This window comes from Castanea sativa, chromosome 1, assembly GCF_040712315.1.
Source record: "Castanea sativa cultivar Marrone di Chiusa Pesio chromosome 1, ASM4071231v1".
Taxonomy (NCBI): domain Eukaryota; kingdom Viridiplantae; phylum Streptophyta; class Magnoliopsida; order Fagales; family Fagaceae; genus Castanea; species Castanea sativa.
This window is the reverse complement of record NC_134013.1, coordinates 76597295-76612852: the sequence shown is the minus strand read 5'-3', so window position 1 is coordinate 76612852 and position 15558 is coordinate 76597295. Positions and strand designations below refer to the sequence as shown.

At 36.6% G+C, this 15558-nt stretch overlaps 1 protein-coding gene across 3 annotated transcripts; it reads right to left on the bottom strand.

Annotated features, from left to right (window-relative positions):
• Positions 1-3880: 3880 nt before the first annotated feature.
• LOC142644078 (DEAD-box ATP-dependent RNA helicase 37-like) lies at positions 3881-8771 on the bottom strand. 3 transcript variants are annotated; one of them, XM_075818783.1, is made up of 6 exons: positions 7753-8769; positions 7582-7665; positions 6347-6589; positions 5448-5615; positions 5157-5270; positions 3881-4944 (listed from the first exon to the last, which is right to left on the bottom strand). In XM_075818783.1, the coding sequence occupies exons 1-6, from the start codon at positions 8461-8463 to the stop codon at positions 4387-4389; spliced, it is 1878 nt and encodes a 625-aa protein (XP_075674898.1). In that variant the 5' UTR covers positions 8464-8769; the 3' UTR covers positions 3881-4386. The 3 variants fall into 3 exon arrangements, with proteins under 3 accessions (XP_075674898.1, XP_075674949.1, XP_075674993.1); XM_075818834.1 differs by lacking the exon at positions 5448-5615 and having other exon boundaries at positions 7753-8771; XM_075818878.1 differs by lacking the exon at positions 6347-6589 and having other exon boundaries at positions 7753-8770.
• Positions 8772-15558: the final 6787 nt, after the last annotated feature.

Genomic DNA, 15558 nt, shown 5'->3' with positions numbered 1-15558 from the left:
GCTCTTTTTACACATTTTGATCAAAAAAAACACTCACATCAGTGGGTTTGAAATAGTGCAAAATATACACCCGGCAGTGGAAATAAACAGTAACAGTGTAAATATACACGGCTACTGTTCACGTTTAAGCGATTTTTTATTCTTTTTTTCTCTCTCTGTCAAACTCCTTCTTTTCCCCAACCATTACAACAACCCAGCACACCAAAATAATCACTAAACCCAGCACCACAGCACAGAGAATTAACTCAAAATTAACAGAAAATTATCCCAAAATCAACAGAAAATTAACCCAAAATCAACAGAAAAGCAATTAGAAAATCCAACTCAAAATCAAGACAAACCCACTGAAAACTTAACTCAAAATAAATCAAAATTCACCCGTAAACCCAACCCAAAAACAATCCAAACCCACCGGGAAACTCACGTGAAATGCCCAACGGAGTTGGATCTGCCGCCAGATCTGCTGCCACTGTTGCCGCTCGATCTATTGCCGTTGGGTCTTCCATTGCTGCCGCCGAATCTTCTATTGCTGTCATCGGTTGGGGTGGGAGGCAAAAGGTTGTCGGTGGAGGAGAGAGGGAGGGGCAAAGGAGAGAGGGAGGCCGAATCAGTGGAGGGCTGAGGCGGTGAGCTGGATCGGCGGCGACGGCAGGTTGGGTGAGACGGCTGTGAGGGAGAGAGTGAGGGAAGGAGAGAAACGGGTGAGACTTGAGAGAGCTGAAAAAGGAAAAATGGAGAGGAAACGGTGAGAGAGTGAGGATTAATAAATAATAATAATAATAATAAAACAATAAATAATATTATTTAATTAGAATAGATGTGTAAAATAGATGAACTGATGTTGGTGTTTTGGAAATAAGGTAATGTAAAATAGAAACAGTAGGTTTTTAGTGTAAAATAGACGAAAAATTTTAAACGGACTGATGTGGTTGCTCTAACAATTTGGGATGAAAGGAGTATATCTTAAGCCCTTGAGTTTCCACCACCGCACACCCTTGGCTTGGCGTGATGATCACTCTACAAGTATAAAATTCTTGTAGGATGGGGGGCACGAGTCGAGGTTCAAATCTCTAGGAAGAAGTTTCACACACATATACACTTAGATTATGTTAGAGTAAAATTTCTATCTTGTATAAAAAACAAATAAATAAATAAAAAAGTCCTCGAGTCCTCCAATTTAATCTTTTAATTATTCTTAAATTTATGAATTTTAATTTCATTATATATAAACCTTAGTAACTCTTTATCAAAGTGATCAAGCCTAACCCTCTAAATAATAAATTCTCATTAAAACCTATCTTAAGGAGATGTATTGTCCAAACTATTGATTCTTTTTCAAGTCATCATATCAAACAAAAAAAGGGGTTCTCTTAACATGATTAGATGGGCTAATGGTAATAATCATTCACCTTGGCGTGCATGCTTTATTCCTGAGAAAACATTTCTCAATATATGTTGAATTAAAATTCATCATATGAAGAGGGAATGGACTCATTTAGCTGACTTGGGTGTTAGGTTGCAGTCTTGTAGTCAGTGGATGGGAAGTCTTCCATTCTAAAAGAGATTCTAATTTAACTCTTTCTCCCACTTATCATCTCTTTGTGGAACTTGTTCCCTCCTCAACTCAGGGCATAGATAGGCATTTTATTTTAAGGTCCTGCCTTACCTTTCAAAAAAAATGGCCTCGCGTCTCTATATAAAGATTATGGATTCTATCTTGAAAATGTGTGTTTTCATAACACTAAATACAACACTAAATGCGATTACTCAACATATCGAAGTTTTGACCATGCAAGATCTCATTCTAGAATACATCAAAGCAACCAACATTTCATATTTGAGTTCATCATCCTCTAAAGATTGAGAATTCATGTAAATAGTAGTCATGTGATTTATTGTTTAGGTGACAACAATTAGTAGAAAAATAAATCTCATAATGGTGGGTATAGCTGGTGTGGGTTGTTGGGTTGTGGGTTGTGGCCAGTTGTGTGGGTTCCAATTGGGTTGTGGTGGTGGTAGTGGGTTGTTGATCTATGGGTTGCTGTGATGTGTTGATGTGTTTTTTTTTTTTCTAATAGGATGTGTTGATGTGTTGGTGGTATGTGATGTGTGTGGATGGCCGTTGTTGATGTGGGTGGGTTGCTGAAGTAGGTTTGTGGTGGTGGTGGCAGTGGGTGGTGGTTGGCTGTGGTGGTGGGTGGCTGTGATTGGAGGAAGAGAGAGAGATAGAAAGGAAGAGAGAAAATGATGAAGAATAAAGAAAGATTATTCAAATGATGTGGTTGTTAAAATAGAACTATTGTATTGATGTGGAGTAAGTTGTGAAATGGTAAATTAAAGTAAATAAAATGACTTTTTTAGGTGCTAAAAGCTAAAAAATTTAGCACCACCATTGTGGATGCTAAGTGAAATCAATGGGATTTCACCAATGCATCTATATTTTGTCTTCTTCCATCTTACCACCTCTTCATTTTGGGTATGAAACTATGAATGAAATGAAGGCTAAAGACTTCCTCATCTTGAAAAATCTTTGAAGGTGATCAACGGAGTGAAAGCAACTCGAGGTTGTACTGTATGTTAATTTCTCATCTATTGTTTTCCAATGGAAGTTTTTGTAGAAAGCCTCGTAGGGGAATTTACAAGATATTCAACAATGTCTACAAGTTTAAAAGAGCTAGTCGTCAGGTCAAATAATCAACCAAGCAAAGTCCTCCATTAGCTTCTTAATCGGATGACATCTCATCTAACTAATGCTTCTTGAGAGGCCTAAAGAAAGAAGTGTTTTAAAATTTCATCACTGTAAAAGGTATGTCTGTGAGACACAGGTAACATATACCCATTGCAGGGTATATTTTTCCCTGCAAGACAACCCTGACCTACTATGTTGAGTTTTTTTCTTTTTCTTTTTTTTTTTTTTTCTTTTTTTACTACCTCAAGGACAAGGTGCAGATCGGGAGATTTTTACCATAAATGATTGATACTCTCTAACCTAATTAAGAGGCTTATAATGGAATCGCCCAAATTGACCTAACCGTTCATGATCTAAAATTGGCCACCACACACTTCTATTTAGAGAGAGAGAGAGTAGATCGGCCACTGCACATGATCTACATCTTGCTAGACTACTATACAAGTCAGATTTGTTTAAACTTAGGGTAAAGTTTAACAACAAACTTAGTTATAGTCTAATACTACAACTCTACTCAATATCTTTTTATTGGAGGTGATAAATATGAATTTGACAAATTCACCATTAAATTATATTTTCTTGTTGTATTCTCTATATTTGTAAATTTTTTAGAAAACTATAATTTAGCCGTTAAACTTTCAAAATATACAATCTTGTTAATTCTTTTAACGAAAATTGTAGCCTGAAGTTACAATCAAGTTCGTAGCCAAGACTTTATACATGGTATCTTGAAGTTGCAAGACAAGAAGATAGCCCAGTTTTGGGGTCTTTATTTTGGGTTTGGTTAGCAAAACATATTGACTAGTCATAATTAAATGGTCCACTGCCTTTTGCTAATGCTCTTATGTTCCACAATAATAGAAAATGGCTACTTTTTTAATAGGTAATTAATTAGAAAATGAAAGTAGATGAAGGATCTCTTTTTTCAGGCTAATTTAGTAGACGAAGCTTATTAGGCATAAACCCCAACTTTATACACCCTTTTGTATGATTGAAAACAGATAAATTTAATTTGGTCAGAATTGTACATCAAAACAATCTCTTATAGTCTTATGACTTTCCCTCGTTTTGAGTCTATTCCCATTGCCTCACATAAGAGAAAATTTAATGAAATGTAACAATTGCATGATACAAGGTCATCAAAATGGAATCATAAACCACCTAACATGGCAGACCACATTGAAGCAAAAATTCAAATCCAAACAAGGAAATCAATCATTCAAAATAACTTGGGTGAAATTCCAAACTCGTAGCTGGACTCAATGCTGATATTAAAGTAATGAAGCTTTACACATTGTAAAATATTCCTCATTACAAACAGCTACCATATATTGCAAAAAGCTCCTTCACAACTGAAAGTAGAAGCTTGATATACTCAGCTGGTGAGAACTATAGTTTAACAGTCTAAAAAAAGCTCTGATAGACAGCATTTGATAAGATCAAAATGAGACAAGAAAGAACTATTCCTTGTACCCCTACAAAAAAAGACCCAATAAAGCTTCATTCTCAATTGGATGAACATCATCTAGATTGGGAACTCTTTAAGGATTATACTCTATCTGTTTCCAGTCTGCAGTTAGTCTTCAGAAGCTATTTGTATGCAAAACCTATGATCATGTATTTTATTATTTACCATATATAGATATACTGCTTCAAGAGTACTAAAGTCAAGAGACGGAGGGAGAGGCTCTAGTAGTCTAGTCCCAACCACTGGCAACAATAGTTTCATGACTAAATTCATGCCCATATGAACCAGTAGAGTAAGAGTCAACACCAGTAGCAGCATAGGAATTAGCATGAGAAAGATCATAAGAGGAAGTAGTACCATCAAAACTGCCATAAGTGCTTGAATAGGGATCATTCTCAATCTCATATGGGGCATCTCTACGAAAGTCATATCCACCAAACTTGCTGCCCCCAAACCGTCGGGCCCGACCACCACCAACAATATTTGATGCCCTCTTAGCATAATCATTAAGCCAAAGAGGAACTTCCTGATTTGCTTCTTGCAGGAGTTCAACAAGTGCCTTTGCAAGAGGCATGTTCTGGTCACTAAAAAAGGCAGTTGCAAGACCAGATTTACCAGCACGACCTGTTCTCCCTATCCTATGGACATAGTCATCTATATCTTTTGGCAAGTCAAAATTGATGACATGGGCAACATGTGGGACGTCCAAACCTCGTGAAGCAACATCTGTTGCCACTAAAATGGGAGTATAACCACTTTTGAATGATTTCAAAGCCCGTTCTCTCTCCTAAAAAATATACTTTCAATTATTAATATTGAATTTTTAGAAAAACACAGTAATAGCCTCTCTACCTGAATCATATGGAGAGCCTATTTGCATAAATAGTAAAAAAATTGCTCTAAATCAAAATATAAACAAAAGTGCATAGTTGGCAACAGTTACCATTGTTGCTGATATACAGACATGAAAACATTGAAAGAAAGAGAATTTGAGCTAACCATTTGCACTTTGTCACCATGTATTGCAATTGCTGGAAAACCATTCACGGACAACCAGTGTTCTAATGCATCCGCCCCTCTCTTTGTCTCAACAAATATTAAGGTTAAGGCATGCTGTGCAGACCAAAAAATGAAATGGTTTATGATCAGCAGCTTATGCTAACAGTTGAGGCCACATTTATCATATAAATAATATAATAATTCATGCAAAAGTAAACAAATCGACAGCCAGCACTGTGAAACTACGAAGCAAAGGAATGGGTAATTTGTAAACAATAAAACTCAGTCTACCTTGCCATGGGTTCCATTTGCATTTTGACCTCGAAGAAGGTTCATAAGATGGTTTCTTTTATCCATATTGGGAACAAATTCAACTCTTTGAGCAATAAGATCAGTGCTGGAACCCACTCTTCCAACAGACAGAAATATGTAGTTTGAAAGAAAATCCGATGCAAGTCTCTGAAAGTATGAATGTTATAAACACCATGCAAACTCATATATTATTATTCCCGACACATACTAAAATTAATGAAAAAAATCATATACAGATAAACGAGTCTTAATGATCATATACAGATAAATTAATGATCAGCCTTCACAGAACTAAGACACATACTCTCTGTCATACGAGCAAGTATATAAAATAGAACTACCAAGAAACACAATTCTCATTATTATGCAAGAGTACCTTGCTTTTTTATTTTGATTAAAATAAGAGAAATTAAGGCTCAAACAGATTAGATTTACCAGCAAATGATTTAAAAACAAACCAAAGATGGACAGGGTTACAATGAATGGAAGTCTATATCTATGAAGAAGTCAGAAATCACTTATCAAATTATATTACAATGCACAATCTAATATGAAGATTTCCAGTAGCATTTCTCAAACTATATACAACAAAGGGAAGACTTAGCACTCAGTTTAGAGAATGCAAAACAATCTTTTACCAATTAATCTGCTCAATGAGAACTTTAAATGAGATTGACAAGCAGATCAGACATAAAAGACGTCCTTGGGAATTATCTGTTTTGTCTGCACAATATTCTATTTTCCTATGGCTTATATATGCCAAAATTATGCAGAAACTTACTAATCTAACTCATTGCTCACACACACACACACACACACACACAAAAAACATAACAAGGGCAAGGCATGAAAATGAGCAGGGAAAATTGTCAACAGACTTGTATCTCATCTGGGAAAGTAGCACTGAAAAACAATGTCTGCCTTGAACCACATGGAGGCATGTCCATTTGCTGCACAATCTTCCTGATCTGGGGCTCAAAACCCATGTCCAACATCCGGTCAGCCTCATCTAATGCCAAACATCTTATCATACTAAGTGAAACTTTGGCTCTCTCAATCATATCCACTAACCGCCCCGGGGTGGCAACTAAGATGTCAACACCTTTTTCCAAGTTATGTAACTGCAGAATCAAAAGTTAGAAGGAAAGTGGAAACAACAAACATGAGGAATTGAATCTCATATTTACCAAGGATCAAAAGAGGGCTATTTCTCATGGTTGTAGCCCATATGTACTTCAAAAATTGGGACAAAAAATGCACAAACAATTGTAAGTTAAGAAATCCTGTGGGCATATAAACTGATTTAAAAACATAGACAGAACAATACATTTGACAAACACAAGTAACATACAGAAGATGTATCAATAAAAATACTTGGACTTGATCCAATGCGCCTATCTGACTATATAACAATATAATAAATTTTTGCAAACTACAACAAAACGTGAAGCAAAATTTAAATAGAAAAGTGAAATTAAATCCCAACAACACTACAAACCAACAAGAGGTCCCTACAGTAAGGCATAAAGATACAAAACAACAAAAATGAAAGAACCAAATGAACATTTTGATATAGTTCCTTCACATGCTGCAAGAAATTTATAAATACAAGCCATTCACAAAGTGGGGTTCGATAATGTGGGGAATGATGGCAAAGATGACATAAGAAGGAGAAATTGGGTCAGCACAACATAACTCTAAAGATAGCCTTACTCCCTAATCTAGGCACCTACAGTAGATCACATTAGCAATCCACGTGATGCAATGGACAGAAAAGAAACAAAAATCACAGGAAAAGTAATACCTAAAATAAATAAATAAAAACAACCACCACCATGAAAAGTGAAGAGCAGAACAAAAGACATCATGGGTGGGATAACATGAGAGGGTATTGAAATGCAACCTCATTAGAGTATTTTATTAAGATAATATGATAAAAGTCAATTAAAATTTCCATTTTCTATTCCTTATCTTTTCCTACCAACCAAACACAGGGAAAATACAATCTATGTATAATAAACAAAGCATATTTGAAAAACCCAACAAAACAAAACAAAAGGCCATATGTGCAACATTATAAAAATATATACTGTATATATCAAAAACCTCAAACCTGATGAACAATCGGAGCCCCACCATAGGCAACAGCGACCCTGACCCGAGTCTGATACGCAAACTTCTTCGCCTCCTCATATATCTACCACACAAAAATACACATTAAAAAACACACACACACACACACACACAAAACCCAAAACCCATTTTGAGAAAAAGAAAATAAAACCTGACAAGCCAACTCTCTAGTTGGGGAGAGAATGAGAGCGAGCGGGAAAGCGACCCGACCCGGCTTTGAAAAACGGTTGAGCTCGAGAATGGCGTGGATGATTGGGAAGCAAAACGCAGCGGTTTTGCCAGACCCAGTTTGGGCACAAGCCATGAGGTCTCTACCAGCCAAGGCTATGGGAATAGCGTGGCGCTGAATCGGAGTGGGTTTCAAGTACTTGCACCGCTTTATATTCCTATTCAGACTCTCACCCAACTCTATCTCCTCAAAGCTACTCGCCGGCGGCGGTATCTCCGACCCACTCACCTCCACCGGAATGTCCTCGTAGGCGCCGAAATTCGTTGACTCGTCGTCGACGTTGACCTCTAGCTCCTCAAGTTTAGAAGCGATATTGTACGGCTCTTGCTCTTGCTCTTGCTCTTGGGTTTGGTGGAACCGTCCACGTCCTCCACGACCACGGTGGCCGTAACCACGACCTCCTCGGCCGAGTGGGGCTTGAGTTGACTCAGTAGTACTAGTAAAGCCGTACGAGTTGGCATTGTTGACAGCGTAGTCGTTGAGAGAAGTGGGCATGGAGGAAAAAGCACCATCGTTGCAGTTGTTTCTGAGGTGTGGAGGGACGTAAGGGAGTTGAGTTGGGCGTGTTTGTGGCCTCCGGGTTGACTCAGTCACACCATCAGACCACGTCATAGTTTTTGCTGTATAATACATATATATATATATATATAATATTTCGAGCGGCTCTCTCAAAAAACTCAAAGCTCAAAGAAAAAATGGCTGACTCTATGTACGGACAGAGAAAGTTTACAGAGCCATTTTTTCCCTCTCACTGATGAGTAGTGGTGCGTGGGTATCTTTTTATATATATATATATAGAAAAACTGAGAAATGAAGAAAGCCTTCAGAAGTGTAGGGACAGAGAGAATAAATGGGTGGTCATTGTATTGTATATTTGTATATGCTTGCTTACATTTTTTTCACTCTCCCACGAAATCCTTACCTTCCCAATAAGGCTGAAAAACCCTAATAACTGTCTTAAGCGTATTTAAAGGAGAAACGAAGGGAAAGGACGTTTTGCTTTTTAGTCATAGAAGAGTTCAGTGAGTCCCACCTTCATCACGCTTTGGGTATTATTATTATTTTTCTTTTGGACGAAATTGACCTCGCGGGTTGATGTTAATATGTCGAGGATGACCCTGGATGGGTGTGACGTGGGAATGTTGTGAGTGTGGGGTTGCAAGAGGTGAAGAAAGGGGTTGTTGTGGGAGATTTTTGTCTCCGAGAAATATCTTTGGGATGGTGTAACGTGGCGACTTGGGATTTGTTGGAATGCTGTGGCTATGGGGTATGGGGTATAGTACCGACACGCGCAATTAATGCGCGTGGGATGTTACGTACAATTGAGAAGCTAAACGGCCGGGGAGGGTAGAATCGGAATGTGAGACTGCTTTCAATGTAAGTGCCGACGAGTTCATTTATTATGGGGCGATTAGGTTACTGTAATTACTAATTAGTGTAAATTACTAAGTTAATCAAGATTTGAAATTCCATTAAGTCCCAAATTCCCAATGCCTCGCCAAACCATCCATAATAACGACCATATAATATGTGCTTTTATTTTTTTTCCCAATGACCCATCAGACTAGGGGAATTAAAATTACAAATATGCCTTGAGGTTGATGCTAACTCAACTGGAAAAGATTGAGGCAAAGCAATAAAACACTAGTATTACTATTTTTCTACATTCTAATAAGTATTATTGTTTATTCAAAAGATACATAAACATTCTTCAAACTTATTCTTTTTCCAATTAGGTTGGTGGTCGAGTGATAAAGAACTCGAGTGAGCACAACTTCGGTTGTGTGTTCAAGTCCCCCTAATGCACTAGCAACTTAGCAGTTCTCCTTGTGCCCCTAAGTTGCCCCTAACTATTTTTCTTCTACAATTTCTTTTCTTTGGATATGATAGTTGAGACCAAGGTTGTCAAAATTAGGATCCTACGTAGGATCGTGGAAGGTAGGTGGGATCGTAGATCGTAGAATCGGATCGTGGGTCATAAGATCTTATATTATTTGAGAAAAAAACAAAAAATACACATTGGTATATTAAATTATACATTCATTGATATAATTACCATGCATCACTACATCTATTTGTAAACATCATTTAAAGAGACTAAAAACTTTAAAATGTGACACTCTATTGGAATATTTTTTATTTTGGTCCAATTGACACTTTCTCTACATTAGATTGGAAAATTTTGGTCTATTGGGATTTTATTTTTTATTTAGGTCCAACTGAGCCTTCTCTCAATTTAAAGAAGATTACAAAAAACAAAAGTCGTTTGGGATCGTTAGAATCATACGATCCCACCAATCCTGAACAATCGCAAAGATTCTTGAAAGATCTGGATCGTTTTGGGCAGGTAGGATTGTAAAATCGTAGGATCTAGATCGGGATTTTAACAACCATGGTTGAGACTAAATAGTGATCAAATATAGTTCCACAAACAAATAGGTTTACTGTGAAACTTTTTTTTTTTTTTTTTGCATGCACTACTAAAAATAAGTAGCTTTTTATTAATAAATGTTCAAAACCTAAGTCATAAGTCACACCAATAGAGAAAGAAATAAGGCAACATATTATTTTTTTTATTGAATTAAAGCAACACATATGTTAGCTCAGCAAGCAACTCAGTAGTGCTCCGTGTACCCTTGTATTGCATACATAGCAGGAGGCTAGGCCGAGAGCAATTAAGATACTACTATAGTGACTTCCAAGTATGGAGCCACATTGATCATCCCTTGATTATTTTTCTTCTACAAAAAAAAAATGATAGTTTTTTTATATAGGAAAGAAGATGATAGTTGAAACTAGATAGTGATCAAATACAGTTCCACAAACAAATAGGCTTACTGTGATTTTTTTTTTTTTTTTTTGCACTACTAAAAATAGTAGATTTTTATTAGTATATGTTCAAAGCCTAGGTCGTAAGTCACACCAATAGAGAAAGAAATAAGGGAACAATTTTTTTTTTTTTTTTTGCTAAATTAAGGCGACGCATATGTTTAGCCCACCAAGCAACTTAGTAGTGCTTATTGCACCCTTGTACTGAATACACAACAGGGGTCTAGACTGTAGACTAGGAGCGATTAAAGTGTAACTATGGCAACGTTCAAATATGAAAGTCACACTAATTGTCCTTTGATTAATTTTCTTCTACCAAAAAAAGAAAATTATAGTTTTTTTTTTTCTTTTGATAGGAAAGAAGATGGTAGGTTTTTTTTTTTTTTTTTTTTTTTTCTGGTTTGAGGATAAACGGCAGAAAAGAAGAAGATGGTAGTTGAGACTAGATAGTGATCAAATATAGTTCCACTAACAAATAAGTTTACTATGGAAGTTATATTTTTTCACTACTAAAAATATTATATTTTTATTAATAAATGTTTAAAACCTGGGTCGTAAGCCACAAAAATAGAGAAGAAAATAAGGCAACACACACACATATATATTGGCTGAGTTAAGGCAAAACATATGTTAGCTCGGCAAGCAAAAATCTAGATTCGCTTAGCTATTGGATTGAGGATTCTCCTTCATTATTGAATCAACAATTGTCTTTGGATGTGTAGTCTCATTTTTACAACAATGAAAGTTTTGATTTTCTCTTATAAAAAAAAAAGTAGATTTTTTTTTGCTAAATAAATACTTACAAGTGATACTATGTCCACAACATTTTTATAACATTTTTACAACAAATCACAGGTGGTTAATTGTTATTAGTTCAAATTTGAATCTAACACGAAAATTACTTTTTTGTCCCCAATAATAACAACCAGTAACAACCTATTACTTAGGATTTGTTGTAAAAATATTATAAAAATGTTATAAACATATCATTTCTAATTATTGACGAGAAAATAGAACATTAACAGGACCTGGGCTTAGGGCCATCTCCTTCCAGGGCCTGTACTACACAAGGCAACGGGAAGGAAATGGGAACTAGCCCAATTCAAGACAAAACAAAAAAAAAACAAAAAAACCTACGAATGAGCTAAAATATGTGCAAACACGTTGCAGATTTGGCCACGTTAAGAATATCATCAATAACAACTTTAATGGCCTGTTTGGGAGTTTAGAGAAGGAGGAGAGTAGAAGGGAGTAGTGGGGAGGAGAGTAGAGGAGAATGATTACCCTCCACCTTGTTTGAATGTTTTTTTTAATTAATAAGGGGGAAGGGAGTAATTAGCACTTCCCATTGTTTTTAACATTGTAATTTTATAAATATAATAAGGGTAAATTAGGCAATTTACTTTATCAATAATTTTATGTGCTCTACTCTCCCTCCAAATCTCTCCAATTTGGGGGAATTAAAAATGAGGGGTTGGAAGTAGTTGAAACCCCTTCAAACCCCTCCAAACCCCTCCCCCTCCTTCCTTAAAAAACTCTCAAACAAGGTAATTGAATTACTCCCCTTCCCTCTACTCTACTCCCCCTCCTTTTTTAAACATCCAAATAGGCCATAATACTCCCCTAATGGGAGAAATCAGGATTTCTTTTACAGGTTCAACCACGTTCCACGGGTCTCCTTGGATGATTATATTACTAAACCCTTTGGCTGCTGCTCTTACAGTTACATATAGCACACCAAGCTACTTCTGCTTCTCCTAGTATAGGGCTTCTTGAGTTTACTTGGCTCAGTCCACATCTCAATAAGCTCCCCCGTTATGCTCTCTGCATACCACCATTATAAACTGTATATAAATAAACCATCCATTATAATTAAGTGAGACTTTTAAGAAGAATTCCTAATGACTCCTCGGGAACAAAGAAGGGAGTTACAAAATTTCCATTTATCCAATGAAAAACAGCATTAAACATTCATAATAAAAAATAAAAAAAATCGTATATACGAACAAGAGACAATCTTTTTGCAGTGAAAAGAGAAAACTGAAAATTACTTAGCGTGGTCACGTTACTTGCAAGCACTGTTCTGCAGTTTCCTAATTGATGCTAGCACATCCTCTTAACGTGTGCTTGTTAAGATTTCTTTTAATAGGTTGTATTAATAAGAAGAACAAAAATTATTAAAAATGTTATAAAAAAGATTAAAAAAAATAAAAAACTACAAAAAGTAAATAAATACTATAAAAAACTGCAAAAAAAAATCGTTGTTAATGGCACCTTAGAGCAACCACATCAGCTCGGTTAAAAATTCCGTCTATTTTACACAAAAAATCTCCTTCTAAAATTTTACACATTCATTTTTACAAATCACCCACATCAGTTCATTTATTCTACTACATCTATTAATTAAATAATCAATTTTCTCACAATTTTTTATTATTTATCTCAACGGCCTAATCTTATACCCGCGCACTATCTGCTCCTTCTCTTCATTTCTGATTCATCTTTCTCTCTCTCTCTCTCTCTCTCTCTCTCTCTCTCTCTCTCTCTCTCTCTCTCTCTACCCATTTCAGATCAACCATCCATCTCGATCAACTCTCCGATCCACGAGCGCCGTCCTCTATTTCTCAATCTGACTGAGCTCCGATCCTCTGTTTCTCGACCCGATCCAGCTCCGTCCTCTGTTTCGCGACCCGATCCAGCTCCGATCCAGCTCCGTCCTCTGTTTCTCGACCCGATCCAGCTCCGATCCATCTCCGTCCTCTGTTTCTCAAGCCGATCCAGCTCCGTCCTCTGTTTCTCGATCCGATCCAGCTCCGCTCCAATCCGAGCTCCGTCCTCTGTTTCTGGGTTGAGGCAAAGCGGGTTTTCTGGGTTTCTTTGAATTTGGTTTCTGTTTTTGTTTATTTTGGGTTGAATTTTTTGTTGATTTTAGTTTTTTTGTTGAGGCAAAGCTCCGTCCTCTGTTTCTGTTTTTTTGTTGTTTTTTTTATTATTTTGGGTTGAGGCAAAGCGGGTCCTGTTCAGAGGAAGAGGGAGAGGGAGAGAGAGAGAGGTAGAGAGAGAAGTCAGATGGAGAAAGAAGAGAGGTGAGAGAAAAAAATATAAAATAATATTTTACACCGCTACAGTAACCGTGTATATTTACACGGTACTATAGTAATTTTGAACGAAATGTAAAATATAGACAGTTATGCACGAGCTGATGTGGGTTGTTTTTTATCAAAAAATGTGTAAATATAAGCATTTCTTTTATTATACACATTTATACGCCAACTGATACAATTGCTTTTAAAATGAAGAAAGTAATAAACACTGTGTCTTCTAGGCTTCTAGCGTGTATCAACGCTGATCATCAGTACAATAGTTGGGTATGTATTGTCACGTGAGAAAACTATTTAGGTCAGAAAAATTAGAAAGCGGAAGCCGCCTCGAAAATAAAAAAAATTCTGGCGGAAAAGTGGCCCACGGGCCACGGCACCAGAGAGTTCGACAGCCTTATTATAGCCAAAGTGGGACTGTGGGAGTACTAAAGGGCAGCAATACTATTACCGTCAGATTCAGAGGTAATTCTGATCTAAACTCTCTCGTCCAAATTCTTTGGATCCGGTCTCATGTGTTTTTGTCATCATATCATATGACATGGATGAAAGAGGTAGCACATATTATAATGGTACTCGTACCAATACCACCTCTCTCTCCTCCATAGGTACGTACATACACACTGCACTACACTCTGCTCATTTGAGACTGAGAGGTTACAACATTACATGCCCCTAGCAACAAAGGGTGGGTTCCGCCCATATTTAACTTTTCGGCAGCTTTAATTTCACTCCTAATTTATGTACATCATCACTACATGGTGCAGGTGCAGGCCATGTTCCTTGATACGGATCAGTCCCATTGATACCAGTAGCAGGGATATCGTATCAGCAAAAACAGAAGCTTTTTGTCTCACGTACAAGCTCCGGAGTCGGGCATATTTCAATGAGCTTTTATATTAACAGTTGTGGTCACTCTATAAGCATTGATGCCCTTGGATGTCACGATGGTAATGAATTTAAGATGGACGTTAAAGGTAATGCAAAATGACAACGGCCTGATATTGATAATCCAAAAAATTGACCACTTTTCTTTGGCATGGGGTTGATGTAGAGGGTTATAGACAATTTCGTTGCATAAATAGGCCGTTTGTATCCTTAGTTCAGCAGAATAGGAGTTGAAAGAGTAGAGAGACTTAGAAAAATTCTAGAGTTAGAGTTAGCCAGTTTGTGTAATATTTCCCAGTTTATGTTTTTCAGTTCTGTAAAAAACTTTTTCAATCTAATAATATCCCTCAGTTTGTTGTACCTTATTCTATGTTCTATTCCATATTTTGCTGTTATTTTCTATAGTATTTTAGCAATATATGTCATTAATAAGCTTCCATGATCTTCTTACACTCTCATTATCCAGTCAGCGTGTTCGTCTTGTAGTTGTAAGTCGTCCTTATTCTCTTTCACTAATTCTACTTTCCCGTAGCTTCCTTCTTCATGTTTTAAGTTTGGTTTTTGTATTTTAGTTGTCCTTTGTCTACTACCTTAGTCTTCGTCCATTTCTTCCTTTGTATTTTCCTTGGTTTTTGTCATTTTCTCTTAGTTCTTCGTCACTTTCCCCCGTAATTGGTATCAGAGCCATACAACTCAAAACTGCTATGCAACACAAAACTGCTAAAACCTTGCAACCAGTTTCACTCTCCTTTGATTAGTATACTTGAATTATTGTCCTGATTAGTATGCTCTGTGGTTCGTCTTGTAGTTGTAAGTCATCCTTATTCTCCTTCACCAATTTTACTTTCCCGTAGCTTCCTTCTTCATGTTTTAAGTTATATATATATAAGTTGTGTTAATAGACACCATAAGG